Source organism: Salvelinus fontinalis, chromosome 33 (assembly GCF_029448725.1).
Source record: "Salvelinus fontinalis isolate EN_2023a chromosome 33, ASM2944872v1, whole genome shotgun sequence".
Taxonomy (NCBI): domain Eukaryota; kingdom Metazoa; phylum Chordata; class Actinopteri; order Salmoniformes; family Salmonidae; genus Salvelinus; species Salvelinus fontinalis.
Window position 1 is genome coordinate 30,830,632 of NC_074697.1, and position 15,754 is coordinate 30,846,385.

General features: G+C 43.4%; 1 protein-coding gene across 1 annotated transcript; it reads right to left on the reverse strand.

Moving 5' to 3' along the window:
- Positions 1-6,699: 6,699 nt before the first annotated feature.
- Positions 6,700-15,657, reverse strand: LOC129832004 (dual specificity protein phosphatase 14-like). The gene is made up of 2 exons (XM_055895716.1): positions 15,336-15,657; positions 6,700-8,805 (listed from the first exon to the last, which is right to left on the reverse strand). The coding sequence occupies exon 2, from the start codon at positions 8,692-8,694 to the stop codon at positions 8,065-8,067; it is 630 nt and encodes a 209-aa protein (XP_055751691.1). The 5' UTR covers positions 8,695-8,805; positions 15,336-15,657; the 3' UTR covers positions 6,700-8,064.
- Between the last annotated feature and the right edge of the window lie 97 nt (positions 15,658-15,754).

A 15,754-nucleotide genomic window follows, 5' to 3' on the forward strand; every position in this document is an offset into this window, starting at 1 on the left:
TACATTAACCTCAGACAAGCCTGCTGGGCCATCGCTGGAGGACGGAGAGCTAAGACAATCAAATGAAATACATTAACCTCAGACAAGCCTGCTGGGCCATCGCTGGAGGACGGAGAGCTAAGACAATCAAATGAAATACATTAACCTCAGACAAGCCTGCTGGGCCATCGCTGGAGGACGGAGAGCTAAGACAATCAAATGAAATACATTAACCTCAGACAAGCCTGCTGGGCCATCGCTGGAGAACGGAGAGCTAAGACAATCAAATGAAATACATTAACCTCAGACAAGCCTGCTGGGCCATCGCTGGAGGACGGAGAGCTAAGACAATTTTTTTATTTTTTTATTTCACCTTTATTTAACCAGGTAGGCAAATTGAGAACACGTTCTCATTTACAATTGCGACCTGGCCAAGATAAAGCAAAGCAGTTCGACACATACAACACCACATAGTTACACATGGAGTAAAACAAACATACAGTCAATAATACAGTAAAAAATAAGTCTATATACAATATGAGCAAGTGAGGTGAGATAAGGGAGGTGAAGGCAAACAAAATATATATATATAAATAAATAAAAATATAAAAAGGCCATGGTGGCGAAGTAAATACAATATAGCAAGTAAAAAATAACACTGGAATGGTTGGTTTGCAGTGGAAGAAGGTGCAAAGTAGAGATAGAAATAATGGGGTGCAAAGGAGCAAAATAAATAAATACAGTAGGTAAAGAGGTAGTTGTTTGGGCTAAATTATAGATGGGCTATGTACAGGTGCAGTAATCTATGAGCTGCTCTGACAGCTGGTGCTTAAAGCTAGTGAGGGAGATAAGTGTTTCCAGTTTCAGAGATTTTTGTAGTTCGTTCCAGTCATTGGCAGCAGAGAACTGGAAGGAGAGGCGGCCAAAGGAAGAATTGGTTTTGGGGGTGACCAGAGAGATATACCTGCTGGAGCGCGTGCTACGGGTGGGCGTTGCTATGGTGACCAGTGAGCTGAGATAAGGGGGGACTTTACCTAGCAGGGTCTTGTAGATGACCTGGAGCCAGTGGGTTTGGCGACGAGTGTGAAGCGAGGGCCAGCCAATGAGAGCGTACAGGTCGCAGTGGTGGGTAGTATATGGGGCTTTGGTGACAAAACGGATGGCACTGTGATAGACTGCATCCAATTTATTGAGTAGGGTTTTGGAGGCTATTTTGTAAATGACATCACCGAAGTCGAGGATTGGTAGGATGGTCAGTTTTACAAGGGTATGTTTGGCAGCATGAGTGAAGGATGCTTTGTTGCGGAATAGGAAGCCAATTCTAGATTTAACTTTGGATTGGAGATGCTTGATGTGAGTCTGGAAGGAGAGTTTACAGTCTAACCAGACACCTAGGTATTTGTAGTTGTCCACATATTCTAAGTCAGAGCCGTCCAGAGTAGTGATGCTGGACAGGCGGGCAGGTGCAGGCAGCGATCGGTTGAAGAGCATGCATTTAGTTTTACTTGTATTTAAGAGCAATTGGAGGCCATGGAAGGAGAGTTGTATGGCATTGAAGCTCGCCTGGAGGGTTGTTAACACAGTGTCAAGAGAAGGGCCAGAAGTATACAGAATAGTGTCGTCTGCGTAGAGGTGGATCAGAGACTCACCAGCAGCAAGAGCGACATCATTGATGTATACAGAGAAGAGAGTCGGTCCAAGAATTGAACCCTGTGGCACCCCCATAGAGACTGCCAGAGGTCCGGACAACAGACCCTCCGATTTGACACACTGAACTCGATCAGAGAAGTAGTTGGTGAACCAGGCGAGGCAATCATTAGAGAAACCAAGGCTGTCGAGTCTGCCGATGAGGATGTGGTGATTGACAGAGTCAAAAGCCTTGGCCAGGTCAATGAATATGGCTGCACAGTACTGTTTCCTATCGATAGCGGTTAAGATATCGTTTATGACCTTGAGCGTGGCTGAGGTGCACCCATGACCAGCTCTGAAACCAGATTGCAATCAAATGAAAAAGATGCCTATAGTGGCACCATGCATGGAACCAGTCTCATTATCATTCTGTCTTTTTATGTGTACAGGACAGGTGTGTGTGTGTTCTCCAACATACATTTTATCTCTCACCATTCCCTAATTGAACATCCTGCTGAAAATGAATTCCTCTCTCTGTCTTCTCACCGTGAGCTGCCAGATTACAGAAAATTACAAATGCTCAAATTACTGAATAATAAGGCTTTGTAAATTTGAAATGCAGACCCACCCGTCTGTCCCCATGTCCTGTCTTCTTCATGCCTAGTATTGTCTGCAGGGCTGTGCCTCGGAGGATCACCTGAGTAGAATGGGTCTGGAGAGATGGGAGGGAGTGCTACCCTACTGTATTGACTGCTATTCTTCAGCCACAGGCTCTTTCATATTTTCTGCCCATTTTCAGTTACAGTATTGCTTAAAGGCAGATTTTTTGCTCGCCTGACTCGCAACTAATGCCTTTACCCTTAATTATCAAGTGGGGATTTTTATTACTTTGATGTCCCTAGAAAAATGTTTATTTTCCTTTTTTTCTTTAGAATTCATACAAACATCCTATCGACCATGAAAGCTAGTGTTCACAGCCTAATCTGGGTGATATTTCAGACTGAGCTGTAGTTTTGCTGATTTAAAAGGCTTGAGGCTTACATGACTTGAGATCTGTGAAGATTTACACTTGAGTGTCCAAGATCTTGTACTTTGAAATTAATGATTTGAAACCCCAGTCTGGTCAAATATGGGTCTTTGAAGAGGGCACTGACAAGATTAGTCAGATATCTCCTACAGACACTTGCAATTGTTCAGTTTAACAATGACAAGATTAAACTATTAGAAATCCTTACTATGTATTAATCACTTATTATTTATTACAAATAGATGACAGTATTCAGCATCTATGTCCTTTCTATAAACTGATCCAGACAACACAGTGAGGTGGGACCATGGATTTAGAGCTCATCAGTGTTCATTCTAAAGGGGAATGGACAGATGAGTCAAAGGCAGGCTTGAAGAGAGGATAGAGTCCCACTCAGTCAACCGATCACTGAGAAAGAATGACTTCATCCACCCCTGCTTAAATTGAATTACTTCAAGGTCAGTCTCCCTCTCTCGATTGAACTTCAATCTTTGACTATATGACTATGGAAAAGGAGCAAGAATTCTGTGATGGTTTTCTGAAACATCCATGATTGTGTTTCAATAGAAGTCGTCGTACCAAATGGTTTTGGAATGAACGAACACGAGGACAAATATAACTGCTTTGATGATGCTTGGGCTATTCATAACCCATCACATTCTGTCTCCATTTTTATTGAGTTTCACTTTCAAATGAACTCAGTCTGTCATTCATACATACAGTATACTCTCTCTCTTCCTCACCTTCTCCCACCATTTTTGTGTAACAAGCGTGATTATTATTTGTCCGAATATTGACTATGCTCTCCGTCTGTACCTTGTTATTAAATAGAAAAGCATGATATATACCAGGGAAAAAACTGTATGAGCTGCTTTAATTAAATGTAAGCTTACAGATGTAGGATCTAATTTGATGATGAGAATTTTCTTGCACAGCAGGAAATGCAAACTTGTAGTGTATTCAAGGTTTAAAAAGGCTTCTAAAGTTAGCAATTTCCACTTTAACATTTGCCCTAATGTATAATGTATCAACCTATACAAAAAATATCCATTAATTACAATCCACATAATTATACTGAACAAAAATATAAACGCAACATGCAACAATTAACCATTTCTCTGAGTTACAGTTCATATAAGGAAATCAGTCAATTGAAATTAATAAATTTGGCCCTAATCTATGGATTTCACATAACTGGGCAGGAGCGCAGGCCTATGCGTGGGAGGGCATAGGCCTACACACTGCGGAGCCAGGCCCAGCCAATCAGAATGAGTTTTTCCCCACAAAAGGGCTTTATTACAGACAGAAATACTCCTCAGTTTCATCAGCTGTCCAGGTGGCTGGTCTCAGACGATCCCGCAGGTGAAGAAGCTGGATGTGGAGGTCCTGGGCTGGCATGGTTACACATGGTCTGCGGTTGTGAGGCCGGTTGAATGTACTGCCAAATTCTCTAAAATTATGTTGGAAGCGGCTTTTGGTAGAGAAATTAACATTCAATTCTCTAGCAACAGCTGTGGTGGACATTTCTGCAGTCAACATGCCAATTGCACACTCCCTTTAAAACTTGAGTCATCTGTGGTATTGTGTTGTGTTACAAAACTATATTTTAGAGTGGCACCTGTGTAATGATCATGCTGTTTAATAAGCTTCTTGATATGACAAACCTGTCAGGTGTAGGGGTTATCTTGGCAAATGATAAATGTTCACTAACAGGGATGTAAACAAATTTGTGCATAACATTTGAGAGAAATAAGCATTTTGTGTGTATGGAAAAATTCTGGGTACTTTTTTTTCACCTCATGAAACATTGAACCAACACTTTACATTTTGTGTTTATATATTTTTTCAGTGCAATTCACATTTCCTGGTGCTGCATGATTATTTTCCTGCTGTAACAAACTGGCTCAAATTAAGACACTACATCTGTAGTGTTCAGGGCATCAATTCAAGTTTGGGCTCCCGAGTGGCGCAGCGGTATAAGGCACTGCATCTCAGTGCAAGAGGCGTCACTACAGACCCTGGTTCATTTCCAGGCTGTATCACAACCGGCCGTGATTGGGAGTCCCATAGGGCGGCGCACAATTGACCCAGCATTGTCCGGGTTAGGGTTTGGCCGGGGTAGGCCATTATTGTAAATAAGAATTTGTTCTTAACTGACTTGCCTAGTTAAATAAAGGCTAAATAAAATACTGGAATAGGAACACTTTCCTTTTTTCGGAGAGGCGATGCATCATAACATTACTACTATTACTACTATGTTAGTGTCATGAGAAATATTATTTGCTTGTTTACATTTGTATTTGATCATTTTCCAATTTAAAATTGAGGATCTTCTAAAGAGACCAACTTGATGTGAGTGCAACCTTCCAACCTTTGCAAAGCGTATGAAGCTGCAGTCAGGCAGGCAGTTTGTTGTGAGCCCTTTTGCCAGTCACATCTCCTTCCTACATACAGCCTAACGACATCTCATCCAGTTCATCACAGCAGTTTGTTCTGCATGGCCTGCACCACAGCACTGTTGCCCAGTCTACTGCCTGTGATGTTCAGGGTAATGTAGATCATTCTGCTTACTGGTTTCCTGATTATTAATGGTCATATTCTGCTGCTGCTGAAAGTTGTCTTTACTCTAGGATGGCTAACTATTCCCTGAGAATCAGTGAGTGAGAGACATACACACGCATACACACACACACACACACACACACACACGTAGAGCGTCAGTCTATTGGGGGAAGTAAGCTGATACAGAAACGTATAATTTGGGCCCATCACTCCTGCATCTTCATCACGCTTGGCCTGTCATCTGATGGAGCCAGTGTCTGTGTGGTTAATGGTGTTTATTGTGTAGGCCATTCTGGAGATCCCTCAGTAGAATAGGCCACAAGACAAATAGTTCCCATCACTATCTGTCTGGTTCTCTGTGGCCATTCCAAATGAAAATGAATGATAGAATGTTGCTGTGACATCTGAAGACTTCTCTGAGGAAAATTGTTGTGAGCAACATCAGTAGGTTGCGTCCCAAATCAAATGACACCCTATTCCCTTTATAGAGCACTACTTGCGACCAGACACCATAGGGCTCTGGTCAAACAAAGTGCACTAAATAGGGAAAAAGGTGCCATTTGGGATGCATACATGGTCTTCTGTTGAAGGAGACGGTATACAGAGTGCACTTTTATATCAACCTCTCTATTAAAGGCATTTAAAGTCACAAAGAAACAGAGGGCACACGGTTAACTTGTAAGAATGTGCATTTTCAATCGGAATTATCTTTGTTGCTATAGAGAACCATGTTATAATCATTTCAGCCTCAATGTTGGCACAGCTGGATAGTAGGACTTTGACAGGATCTATCAAAAGTGACAAATTCTGCAATTATTCTAAACTGACTGTTAACCTCATTACATCTTTATTTTCCACTGGTCTGAATAAAGAACTTGAGAAACAATGATTCTTACAAATGAACATGAGTATATCCCCATGGTCAGTTACAATCGACTGATTGGCTCTCAAAATAACGATGACTACTAACACCATGGATGAATATTGACCATTATCAATCAAATAAAAAGTGTGTACCCAAAACACGCTTCAGCCCAGCTTAAACAAAAAGGGAATCAGGTGCTCGAATGAGGGACTTGAAAATCCCCCATAAAAGTCTTACCATTTCTAAACGTTCCATATATACTGAGAATACAAAACATTAAGAAGACCAGCGCATTCCATGACATAGACTGACCAGGTGAAAGCTATGATCCCAAATTGATGTCACTTGTTAAATCCAGGAGGAGAGAGCCTTGAGACAATTGAGACATGAATTGTGTTTGTGTGCCATTCAGAGGGTGAATGGGCAAAACAAAAGATTTAAGTGGCTCATGAACGGCGTATGGTAGTCGGTGCCAGCCACGTGTACCGGTTTGTGGAGGTGTTTATGTTTGATATACTCAGTGTATAGATTTTCTTTTGTATATACGCTAGTGTAGTCACACTGTGTCTGGATCCATTATGTTACTCTGCTTCAGTACTATTCCATATTTACAGGGCAAAGTATAAACTGACAATAATGCATATCAGTAATTTATTGTATTATTCATTTCAAACACAAACAGTTGCATGAGCTAACCCGTTACATTAGCTTGTTAATCATTCATTGCCTTAGGTTCTGAAACTAAGGGCTCTATTCAATCCATATCCCGGAAGTTTAGCGTTACAGCGTGATACAAATTTTAGGGCAATGTTCCAGCGTTAGTGGAGACTGCATTCACGGTAAACGCTGCATATGTTGGCTCAGTCAAAAATGACCTTACATTTCTATTGCACAATCTGTAACGCTTCAGCGATAGATTGAATAGAGCACTAAATTCATGTAAGCTTGGCTTTCTGCTTACACCTGTGACAAGGGCATTGTTCACTTGCTACAGTAATATTAACATTTTATTTAAAAGCTTTTCATGTGTAAGGTATAGCATTCTTCCAAACCACAAAAATAGGAAGGTTTTAAATGACAGTACACCAGTTAAGCACAGGACTATCTGGTTGTGTTCTTCCTTGTACCTCATTTCACTTAAACATCAATATGAGGCAAAAATAGGGAAATGGAAACTGTGATTCTCCCAAGCCCCTTAACAGAGGGTGGTGACATTCTAAAATAGCATAATATTGTACAATATTAGTACCAATACAGTATATTCTGCACAATCATCCCCATAGTAAGTAGGGACTTTTAAGTGTATACACTAACAGCCTTAGATGTTGTCTTGATTAAAATGTGTATACACTAACAGCTTTAAATATTCATTGTGCACCATATATTTTCTTGATTTCAGTTCTCTCTCAAGAACATAATTCAATTTGTCAAACAAAACAGAGCAGGACTGCTGCTAGTTCTCACATTAAAGACAACAGCAAAACTGGCACAATACCATCACATGACGTTACGTCGGGGAAGGACTTCAGTGAGTCACACCACTGCCTGTCAAAATTGCTGAGTCTAAAGCACCGCCTACACCTTCCCAGAATGCTCCTGTTTTTTGGAGTCTGGGGCGTTAAGCTAGACTCCAAAGTCACAGTCTGGGTCTGGCCATGTCAGCTGATCTGGTGTCTGGATTGGCCGTGGTTCTGTTACTCCTTTGGTCCTGAGGATTCCAGACTTGAGGTGGCCTTGCTTCCTCTCAGAGACAGACAGACGGGGGTTGATGCAGTGTAGTGTAGCATCACCCACCAGTAACCAGTCTGCAGTGTAGTGTCTGATTATTAAGACTCCCTCTATCCCAATGCATTCATTAATTAAGCTTCACATAGACAGACAGTCACACGCTTCATCTCACTCTGCATCTCTGGCTGGGGGAACATGCATGAACCGGCAGCCCTGGAGGACACTCTCCTTTCCGTCTCCTTCCCTCCCCCCTTGGCGAGGCCCCAGACCTCCTCTACAGGCCCCAGTAGGGTGCCAGATTCCTGCGCTCCCGCTCGTAGATGTCAGGTATCACCCCGTAGGGCGTCTGCACCATTTTCACAGAGTTCCTGCCAAACAGCTTCCTTTCGTAGTCGATGAGCTGACGCCAGAAGCCCCCATTGGGCCGGATGACTGGCCGGCGGGCCTTGACCCAAGCGTGGGCCTCGGCCAGAGACACGCGGTGGTACTTCATCAGGTAGGCCAGGCACAGGGAGGCTGAGCGGCTCACCCCTGCAGCACAGTGCACTAGCACGGCTCCCCGCTTTCTCCCAACACTGTGGATCTTATCAGCTATGCTGTCGAAGTACAGGGAGAGGGGAGAGTGGGGCATGTCCGCCAAGGGTACCTTCACATACTCCACGTGGGGCCAGTTGAAGTTGGGCAGCTCAATAGTGGCGTTGACCACGCAGGTGATGCCCTTGGACAGCAGCAGGCTGCGGTTAGACGCCACGTTCCCCCGGCTCAGGAAGAGGTTAGGGGTGATCTGGGCAATGCCCCCTAGCAGACTGCCGTTCTCTGTGAGAAGCCTGGGCACGGCTGTGGGCACCACCGAGCTGTGGTGGTGGTGAATGTGGAAAAAGCCACCTTGACTGCGGGAACCCATTGGAGAATAGAGTGCTAGGAGTGATACAGAGAGAGCAGGAGGAATAACAGGAAGGTCTTCAGTAGCCTGAGGTCATGTTGGAACAGCAGAACCAGACAGCAGGTGATTCACCTAAAACAACAAAGGCACACATCCCAATTTCAGACCAAAATGGGCAACAGTTTTTCCCATTTTTTAAATGTGTTTTTATTCAATTTGTGATGACCACTCTCAGACTGGCAAACATACAGGTAAGTGTCAAAATAAAGAAAACCCCAACATAAAGTGGTTTAATAGGGCGCTGGGCCACCACGAGCCAGAACCGCTTCCATGCACCTTGGCATAATTTCTACAAGTGTCTGGGACTTGTCACTATTCTTACATGAGAAATTCTATAATTTGGTGTTTTGTTAGTGGTGGAAAAACGCTGTCTCAGGCGTCGCTCCAGAATCTCCCATAAGTGTTCAATTGGATTGAGATCTGGTGACAGATGGCCACGGCATATGGTTTACATCATTTTCATGCTCATCAAACCATTCAGTGACCACTTGTGCCCTGCTGATGGAGGCAGGATCTTTTTGGTATTAGGATCTTTTTTTTTCATCCTACGGGGGCATAGCCATGGTAGCCAATATAATGGCCTGCCCAGTATTTTTATACATGACCCTAAGCATGATGGGATGTTAATTGCTTTAATAACTCTGGAACCACACCTGTGTGGAAGCATCTGCTTTCAGTATACTTTGTATCCCTCATTTACTCAAGTGGTTCCTTTATTTTGGCAGTTACCTATACAACTACATCAACAGGGTGCCATTAAAGCTATTTGCAATGACTCATCAAATTAGGTATTAGGATCTTTTTGGATGACATTGTGCTGTGACAGAAAAGTTCTGTGTCTGGCAAATGTTACCACAAGTCATCCCTTGCCAAGAGAGAGAGATGTGTGTGTGGCCCGCAGTGCCAGTACCAGGCAGGGTCTATTTACCCCCTCAGGAAAGGTATTGTGGTGGCTCAGTGGCTGTAAAATGCCTCTAAGGCATCTATGGAGGGGAGCCAGAGAGCCAGATGCCCCATCACAGCATAGAAGAGGCTAATAAGAACAAATTGAACAACACAAAAACAATTCAAATACACTGGGCTGGGGACGTTTTCCTGTAACAGGTCACACAGTGGCTTCCAGTAAGTGCAACCAGAACAGTTGTTTGAAATTTGCCAACCTGCTCAATGTGACTCTCCCTTCACTGCACTGGAGCTCCAGAGAAAGACAGCACTGTTCCCCTGCTCAGTAAGAACTGTTACTGAAGCTACTGTCTTCCATTCTGAGTAATGCGTCACTCCTGCTGTCCCTCCCCGTCTCCCTCTTCCTCACTTTGCCTTTCTGACTCACCCTGTCCCCTTTTGTTTTTCTCAGCCTCTCCCTGTCTCCCTCTATCTGTCTCTCTCTCCCCATGCCTCCCTCTACCATATAGACATTGGTCCTCTGGAGGCAGATACACACTACCAGCTCCTCCACAGCTCCTGCATACAGATCAAATCGCTCCAGTCTCTGATGAGAAGGACCCTTCATCCATCTGCATTTAAATTGAAGTTAGTTATCTGGGTGGATCACAGAGTTTAAGGCACTACCTTACACACTGTTGCACTCGTCGTGCGTCATCCCATCCACACCTTGCACACTAACCGGGGGAGCTCTCTCTCCCTCTCTGCCACAGTCTGGTTAACAAGCCACACAGATCAAATCAAACACATGAAATATGAATTCAATCTGCCGTCTGTGCTGAAAACACCTGCACACCCAATGTCACCCTCCACCTCAATGTGGTTGTTCTCTGAGGCTCTCTTTATGACACACACACATATCATAATGCCACTAACCAGGACAAATAGCGCCTGCTTTCTACCAGAGAGCTTCGTTTTAATGGCAGTCGCAGGAATGCCATTCACTGAGGGCTGAGGCTGCATTCCCATCAATGGCCCAGTTTGAACAAGTTGTCTATCTCCCTTATTCCCTGCACTCCCTCCTTCCCCAGCACTGATACAAATACTGCTATCCTATTCCCCTCCGATGCTAACTTCAAAGAAATGTATCCTCTCAGCCCTGGCACGGAATCCCTTGTTCCCGAGCTACATTTCACTCTGGTGTGCATCTTGCCTGCTCACACATGCAGTGGTTGCCATGGAACACTTAGGTGCAGCTGACTCCACAATCTTTCTCACAGTTGCCGTTGGTGATAAACCAAAAATACCTGCAGTGACAGCAACACTAGCAGCAGTCTATGACTGTGTATATACAGATAGTGACTAATTCAAAATTACATTTAATGGGAGAAAGGGAACAGGATATACTGTACCAGAGGTGTCATGCCCATAGGGGGCACAGGGGCAGTTGTCCCCTCAGATTTGTCCAGTTTTCTATTTTATTTTATGTTTCTCTGTAATACTACCTAGCAATTTTATGAAGTTGGCTTTAGCTAGCCCAGACAGGTTCCCAATCTCCCAACCTTTCAGGTTATCAATCAAGTTACCGGGCATGCCTTTGGGCAAAGTTGGTAGACTTTTACTAAATTACTAAATGTACTGAATAAGACTCACATTCCTTTAAATCTCTTTCCAGATTTGAGCAAAGATGCAGAGAAGCATATTTAGTTTATTTGAAATAACCACCAGTCAGGAGGATACACAGCTCAAGAAGTATGCTTAGATAGCAGAAACATATACTTCATTTTGACATAGAATTAGGCATAATGATTATGGCTCTAGATTGCAGGAAAAGGCTGTTTCAGGTGTCTGAAAATAATAAATGATCCTACCACCCCCTAGCCCTGCTCACATACGTTGTGCCCCCTCAGATTTCTGGAGGGAATGAAACAGGAGCAAAGCACAAAACCACTGCCTGGCTTTGCTGACATTCGCTCCCTCCATCCACATGGCTATTTATATCCGACTTGGCCTGGGCAGAGGGGCTGAGGAGGCAGGGAGTAGAGAAGAGGAGGAGGGAAGGAAACTATGGAGGGGATATCATCGAGATGAACCTACTGTCTGCTGGCAAAGTAATGGCTCTCTGTCAATCGAATTTCCTCTGTGGTTTAATTCTCCAAAATAAATATGTAAAATGAAGCTGATAGAGGGAGCAGCTTGAGACACATTTACAGGACCCTTATAAATGTGGTTAGCACCTTCCACAGGGTTAACACTAATATCCATCTGTCGATCTGCCTTCAAGGCACATTATGCACGTTCTCACCACACATGAGGCCTGCCATGTGGCTGGTGCTTGGCTCTATTCGGCACGGCAGAAATGCATTCTCCTACATCTGCATTGCAAACACACAGCCCATCACTCAGTGTTCGTTTCAGGGCATGTCAACACAGGGCCCATCACAGATTCTCTGATGCACATCTCAAATCGCTCTCTCTGCATGGCGAGATTCTGGTCCGGTTCCACCTCCCATAGCACAAATGGGAAACGTGAGCCACGTTGCAGAAAAACTGGAGCCTCATAAATTATCTCTTCTCCCACACCAAATGTGGACCTTCGAAATCAGATCTGAACTGGGCATGTGCAGCTGGCTTAGCAGCTCATTGACACTCACACCCGCCAGTCAAGACATGTTTGAAAATACCGAAAATTCCTGAATCAACAAGTGGCTGTCTGACTGTAACAGAGAGGGAAGTAAGCAGTAGTGTACTGTTCTCTCACAATACAATTCATAATTAGTTCACCCTCATAGACAGTGTTCCCACAGAATGACGCTTTATTTTAGAACACTATCGCTAAATGGGAGCTGTGAGGAACTGTACACCTACCCAGAGCCTTCTATGTACAATAAAGGTCTCTGCATCTATACGTTTTTTTTGGGGGGGGTTATGTATTGTCACATACAGTGCATCCGGAAAGTATTTAGACCCATTTACTTTTTCCACATTTTGTTACGTTACAGTCTTGTTCTAAAATGGATTAAATTAAATTGATAAAAAATAAAAAATAAAAATATTAAATTTACATAAGTATTCAGACCCTTTACTCAGTACTTTGTTGAAGCATCTTTGGCAGCGATTACAGCCTTGAGTCGTCTTGGGTATGACGCTACAAGCTTGGCACACCTGTATTAGGGGAGTTTCTCCCATTCTTCTCTGCAGATACTCTCAAGCTCTGTCAGGTTTGATGGGGAGCGTGGCTGCACAACTAATTTCAAGTCTCTCCAAGTCCGGGCTCTGGCTGGGTCACTCAAGGACATTTAGAGACTTGTCCTGAAGCCACTCTTGCATTGTCTTGGCTATGTGCTCAGGGTCGTTGTCCTGTTGGAAGGTGAACCTTCGGCCCAGTCTGAGGTTCTGAGTGCTCTGGAGCAGGTTTTCATCAAGGATCTCTCTGTACTTTGCACCGGTCATCTTTCCCTCGATCCTGACTAGACTTTCAGTCCCTGCCGCTGAAAAACATTCAATCTTGGTTACTTTAGACCAGAGAATCTTGTTTCTCATGGTCTGAGAGTCCTTTAGGTGCATTTTTGTCAAACTCCAAGCGGGCTGTCATGTGCCTTTTACTGAGGAGTGGCTTCCGTCTGGCCACTCTACCATGAAGGGCCTGATTGGTGGAGAACTGCAGAGATGGTTGTCCTTCTGGAAGGTTCTCCCATCTCCACAGAGGAACTCTGGAGCTCTGTCAGAGTGACCATCGGATTCTTGGTCACCTCCCTGACCAAGGCCCTTCTCCCCCAATTGCTCAGTTTGGCCGGGCTGCCAGCTCTAGGAAGAGTCTAAGTGGTTCCAAAGTTCTTCCATTTAAGAATGCTGGAGGCCGCTGTGTTCTTCAGGACCTTCAATGCTGCAGACATTTTTGGTACCCTTCCCTAGATCTGTGCCTTGACACAGTAGTGTCTCGGACCTCTACGGACAATTCCTTCAACCTCATGGCTTGGTTTTTGCTCTGACATGCACTGTCAACTGTCGGACAATATATAGACAGTTGTTTGCCTTTCCAAATCATGTTCAAACAATTGAATGTACCACAGATGGACTCCAATCAAGTTGTAGAAACATCTCAAGGATGATCAATGGAAACAGAATGCACCTGAGCTCAATTTCGAGTCTCATAGCAAATGGTCTGAATACTTATGTAAATATATAACCTGTTTTCGCTGTGTCATTATAGATTATTGTGTGTAGATTGACGAGGAAAAACATGAATTTAATCAATTTTAGAATCAGGCTGTAACGTAACAAAATGTGGAAAAAGTCAAGAGGTCTGAATATTTTCCGAACGCACCGTACACCAGATAGGTGATGTGAAATGGGTTGTTTTACAGGGTCATTCATAGATTAGTGAACCTCTTCAGCCTAACTTGAAATGCTAGATGAGAATCTGGTCTGGTATGTTTTCCAGTATATTAGGGATGACACCTCACACGAGACCAGGGTTAGGCTGTCTTGACATCTGTCTGAGCAGAGTACCACCTCCCTGTGACACCGGCGACTGGGCGCTGCTCATTCACACCACCAATTTGTCTCCTGTCTGTGGAAGCTGCCATGTAACCCTCTACACAGTCCCGCCGCCCCCTTTTTAAAGTCCCTGTCTCTCAGCTAGAGAAGTGGACCCAAGCCACCTGTAGCACCAACTCATTTAATGACAGAACATTGTGGAGGAGTGACCATAAGATAAGGCTATGTTTTATTGTTTGAGAATATCCTGTTTGAATGGTTTGATTTGTTCAATCTATGTCATTTGATCTCTCTCGCTCTAGTCTATACAGACACAAAGACTGAACACATTCATTGGTTGTTGTGGCAGAATAGACAGTATAAATTATATGATAGGTATCACTGTATTTATAATGCATTTACTAACATGGAGAGCATTTGTTGCTGCCCTATGGCCAGCTGGCTCGATGAGGGTGAGTGAGTGTGGGTTGTACAGTCTACAACAATATTTATGTCACAGGTATAGCATTACCTGTGATGATCAGACCATGGCATTGTACAGTACTAAAAAAGAGGTTGGAGATACATGTTGTTGTTTATTGAGTAGTCGTCTCCTTTTCATCCCTGCTACTTCATAGTTACGAGAGTGGAAACCTCAACCTGTTACTGTGTGTGTGTGTGTGTGTGTGTGTGTGTGTGTGTGTGTGTGTGTGTGTGTGTGTGTGTGTGTGTGTGTGTGTGTGTGTGTGTGTGTGTGTGTGTACAAAGTGAATAGGTGTGCGTGTATGCCATGTGTTGAACATAATTCCAGTAGACTACAAGAATACAAGGACTTGTGATTTCTGTAAGGTCTTGTAAATCACATGGTAGTCTATTTGATTGTAGAGCAAACACATTATTCCCCTTTTAGCTTTATCCCATTGGGATCACACACCAAATGAGCAGGGTATGATAAAATAACTACGAATTATGCAAACCAATTGTGAATATATATAGAGCGATATAGGCTAGACATGTTTTGGTCTCTTGACTGATAGGCTACTGTCACTCTTTGGCCAGCAGTATATCCTACCTTCTCTGCCTACTATAAGATATTGTAGAAAATGATTCAGAAAGACATGCATAGGCTATACTTTGCATAATATGTGAGTTTTACACAAAATATTATCATCACAAGAATAAAACTAAATCTAGATATTTTATCTATAGGCTACATACAGTAGAGGATAAAACCAACTTACCAAACCACTTTACTTTGCCTGAGTCGATGATTTTCCAAGCGAGTTGCTAACGCACGATTCCAGGCATGCGGTTGCAGATGATTCAAACTCTGAACATTAGGTAAAGCAGATCATTCGCACAGTCGTAGTCTTGTGGGAAATAAAATACAATATTAAAGAATAAGTATGTAACAATATCACTAAAATGTCAAAGTCAGCAGAGAGAGAACTCCATGCGAATGAAATGTTTCCAGACAGCTCTCCAACGTTCGCGCAGCAACAGTGTCGCGCAGGAAAACATTCGGTACTGAAGCAAGAACCTAGGTGGTATATTGAAGCGCCTCCCCTCTGAACAACGCAGTAAAAGTAGCTGTGGGTAGGGTACAATAGGTTAGTACCATCATTTGTTTTTCATGAAATGATGGTGAAATCTGACTTGC

Bases quoted from the DNA above. Each gene is read 5' to 3' on its own strand.
- LOC129832004 (XM_055895716.1), bottom strand. From the start codon at position 8,694: ATGGGTTCCCGCAGTCAAGGTGGCTTTTTCCACATTCACCACCACCAC.